The 4,033-nt window shown below is 35.2% G+C and overlaps 1 protein-coding gene across 1 annotated transcript; it reads left to right on the top strand.

Annotated features, from left to right (window-relative positions):
• Nucleotides 1-2,200: 2,200 nt before the first annotated feature.
• On the top strand, nt 2,201-3,691 carry LOC118750177 (DNA-binding protein D-ETS-6-like; the record flags this gene model as incomplete). The annotated part of the gene is made up of 2 exons (XM_036484906.1): nt 2,201-2,438; nt 3,582-3,691. Coding segments are annotated over 2 exons (242 nt in total), but the record flags the coding sequence as incomplete, so codon positions are not given.
• Nucleotides 3,692-4,033: the final 342 nt, after the last annotated feature.

Raw genomic sequence — 4,033 nt, 5'->3', positions numbered from 1 at the left:
ACAACTAAAAATTAAATTTTGTATTGCAAATTATTTAAGATTTTACAAAAGGCATGCAAAATAAGTAAACAAACAAAAGACTAATACCAATATCATTAACATTTAATTCTTTTTTCTACTTTAAAATAAAAAAAAATTATAAAACTTACGACGCTCACGATTATTTAATCAAAGAAGGCACATAAATAAATAATACTGTTAATTGAACTCACTTTTCACAACTAAAGAGGCACAATGCAAAATAATATACCACGAAATTTATCACTTTTTACAGTTATAGAGGCAGAACTCAAAATAAAACTCTTTATGTGTAATAAAAGTAATCAGCTGTTCTTGAGCACATTAACGCAACTAAAAATAATTCTCTTTAGTTGATCGTGCAAAAGCAACACACTTGACATAAAAATAGACATAACTGTATTTTTCCAGTTAAAGAAGATAGTTATGTGAACGAAATTTTTGCAGTAGTTAGAGATGTGTACTCTGAATTAATTTATGCAAAAAACTCAGTTTTGGAAAATTTTGAGTTGTGACCCTTTTGTATTTAGGGTGCGATATCATTAAATCGTTAATAGTACCCGTTAGAGATGAGTTGAGGACTAATTGATCTCCAATTATTCCCATAAGGGATGAGTCGAAACCAATTGACCTCCATTAGTACCCGTATGAGACTAGTTGCGACTAATTAATGCTCAATTGTACCCGATTGAGAGTAATCTCGGAATACTCTCTTTAGAGATTAGTCGCACAATTTTTTCCAGGGAGTTATCACTTCTGCTCATATACACTCCTCGTAATTTGAATTGCACTTTCAATTCTTAGTATTTACAATTTTCCGTTTGTTTATTTAATATAAATTTTTTGTAAAAATATCGTCACTACATACGAATAAAGGCGCGCTGGTTCGTGTCTAGTGACGAAATAGCATATTCTACGGGTAAATGCAATTTTAAAATTTTTTACAAACTAAAACTTTAAAGAAAGTTTATTTTCCATTTCTTGGGCAGCATTTTATATGATTTTTTCGTTTTTCTCGAGAGCTGGAAACAGTTCTTAAAAAAGGTCAACATAGGAGTGTGCCATCCTAATGACCTGCAGTGAATAAGTTAATAATATTTTTAGAATAATTTCTGATATGCAGTTTTGTAGCCCATTCAATTATAGTGTAATTAAGTGCAAGTTTGAAGTGACTCTAAAACAGCCCCGATTTTTCAAATTCATTTATTTTTATTGACAGTGCTGCGCATTTGATTCCATATAAAAGTTTTGTCGAGCATACTTTGTATGAGAGAAAATGCGCAGCACTATCACCAAAAAAATTGTCAAAAATCATCGCTATTTTACAGACACTCGAAACTTGCACTTTATTGTACCCCTTTGTTGACATTTTTTTAACTCTGTATAAAGTTTTAAAATCGGATGTAATGAATATTAAATAAACAAAATTAAAAGTGTAAATACTAAAGATTAAAAAGTTGAGCTATTCAAATGACGAGGAGTGTATGTGGCGTACGTTTGGGAGAGTGAGCCTTTTTACTCCAGAACGCGTGTGCAGTGGCTCTCATTGCTATACGTGTATTAGTAAGATTTGTTGCCCCCTTCCCGTTTGCCCATACGGGCAAAAAAGCCCATACGGGCAAAAAAGCCCATACGGGCAAAAAAGCCCATACGGGCAAAAGTGCCCATGTCTGGTCTAATGCATATGCCCAGCTTCACGAAAAAACTCCACTAGAAGCATTAGGGGTATTCTCTGAGTCTTGCAAATCCCTTGCGCGGTGCATAGTTTGCACGGATTGCACGGTCAAAACCGGTTTTCATATGGGACAGCTTTGTAAACCGTACAATCCGTGCACCGTGCAAGGGCTTTGCAAGACTCAGAGAATACCCCTATTGTAATTTTATTGATGTAAAAATTCTATACTTTCAACCTCGGGGTCTGGGCATCTGGAAAGGTGGTGGGAAAAAATATTTTTCGTCGAATTGCTATAAAATCGTAAAAAATATATATATTTTTGGGATGAGAATATTTGCCTTCAGCAATCTAAAAAGTAAAATTATGACGCATATTTTACTTTAAAATTTTGAATTTTAACAAACAAAAGAAAAATAGTCAAAACTGCGTTTACGTATTTAGGCTGCTTAGCAGGTTTTTACATATCTAAGTTTTTATCGATTTTGTTTTAATAACTTTTTCTCGCAGATCCGTACCAGTTAATAAATGCTGCATCCCATCGATTGGTTGCACAGGGCTCAGGACAGATCCAATTGTGGCAATTTCTGCTTGAACTGCTCGCTGATTCGTCTAATGCACGTTGTATAATATGGGAGGGCACCAATGGCGAGTTCAAGCTTATAGACCCCGATGAAGTTGCTAAGCGCTGGGGAGAACGAAAGGCAAAACCAAATATGAACTACGACAAACTTAGCAGAGCTTTAAGGTAAGTAAGAGTAAGTGAGAAAATGTCAGCACTAGTACTTGCATTGTAATGCGCACACTCTTAAAAACACCAAATTAAAACAAAACAATGTGATACGTATGTGTGCAAGTACATTTGTATGTAGATACATGCATGTGCATGATATGTATAAAGTTCTGAACACATTGAAAACGACGAGCTACAGACCACAGCTTCCAATTTGTTATCTTCATTATCTAAACGCTTTGTCGATGGCGACATGATTTCTTTGAACGCGGCAGCGACATCATGAATTTGTATGAGTTTGACATAAAAGAAGAGGAAGAACCTTCTCTGTCGCCAGAAAAATAGAAATAGATCTAATCTGGCCACAACCACAGCCGTCGCGTAGCCCGGTCGTCGCCAAAATAATTATCTACATAAGAGTACGTGTTAAAATAATTTGACAACTGTGGTTTGTAGCTCGTCGTTTTCATTGTGTTCGGGCTATAAGACTGTAGAGTGGAACCGCACACATATGTACATACATACATATGTATGCAAATGCATACTATACCCTGCAAAAAATGGGACTAATCCGGGATGACTCCGGGAGCAATCGCAAAGGAGCATGCGACTAATACCATTTTTGATCTCTTTATATGGAATGAACAGATCGCTTTTGTTCGAGCATGTCCTATGAAGAGACTAATTGTTCACCTTTATACCCGAAAGGGTATAAAAAGCGACTAGTCACTTTTAAAAAATAAAAATAAAAATTTGCGCCAGCTGATATTCGAACCGGGGTGCTCAGTTTTGTTAGGCGAATACTCTCTCTGTGTGCCATCGCCGCACATGAAATTTCATTTACTAAGTGCGTACATATCATTAAATCGTTAATAGTACCCGTTAGAGAAGAGTCGGGGCTAATTGATCTCCAATTATAACCGTAAGGGATGAGTCGAGACTAATTGATCTCCATTAGTACCCTTATGAGACTAGTTGCGACTAATTAATGCCCAATTGTACCCGATTGAGAGTAATCTCGGAATACTCTCTTTAGAGATTAGTTGCACAAGTTTTTGCGGGGTATGTACAGGGTGGGTCAAATAAGACCTACAAATGTCACACACGCATATCTTCTTTATTTTTTAATAATATTGCTATTTTCTTGTGCATGTATAGTTAATCTCTTGGAAAATCATAATGGATACTTACAGCAAGACCACCAACAACGAATACAACCAAATTTCCCGAAATCTTAACGAATATCCCATTTCTGTAACTATATTTTAACGAATCTTCAAAGAAAATTATATGAAGTGGTTGACACGAACTCGTAAAGAAATTTCTGTACGAAAAATAAAGTATATTCTGAAAAAAATTCTGAAAGAAATTCTTCACACAGCAACATTCTTTTCATTTCTTTACCGATTTTCCCCCGAAAGTTCGTAAAAGAATCGAAGTGTGCATAGTTTATTTCATTTTAGAAAATTCGGCAAAAAATCGGATGAGTTCTTTACGAATTCTTTAAAATTTTTCCACAATTCAGAATACTTCGAGAAAATGGTTTGTAGGGCAATTAGCCACACACATTTATTTTTTAGATAATGTTTTGATGTCGGATGATGCGCATT

This window comes from Rhagoletis pomonella, unplaced genomic scaffold (genome assembly GCF_013731165.1).
Source record: "Rhagoletis pomonella isolate Grant_MI unplaced genomic scaffold, Rhpom_1.0 Rhpom_scaffold_00159, whole genome shotgun sequence".
In the NCBI taxonomy this organism is placed as follows: domain Eukaryota; kingdom Metazoa; phylum Arthropoda; class Insecta; order Diptera; family Tephritidae; genus Rhagoletis; species Rhagoletis pomonella.
Note: the sequence above shows the minus strand (reverse complement) of the source record. Positions and strands in the feature narration are given on the sequence as shown.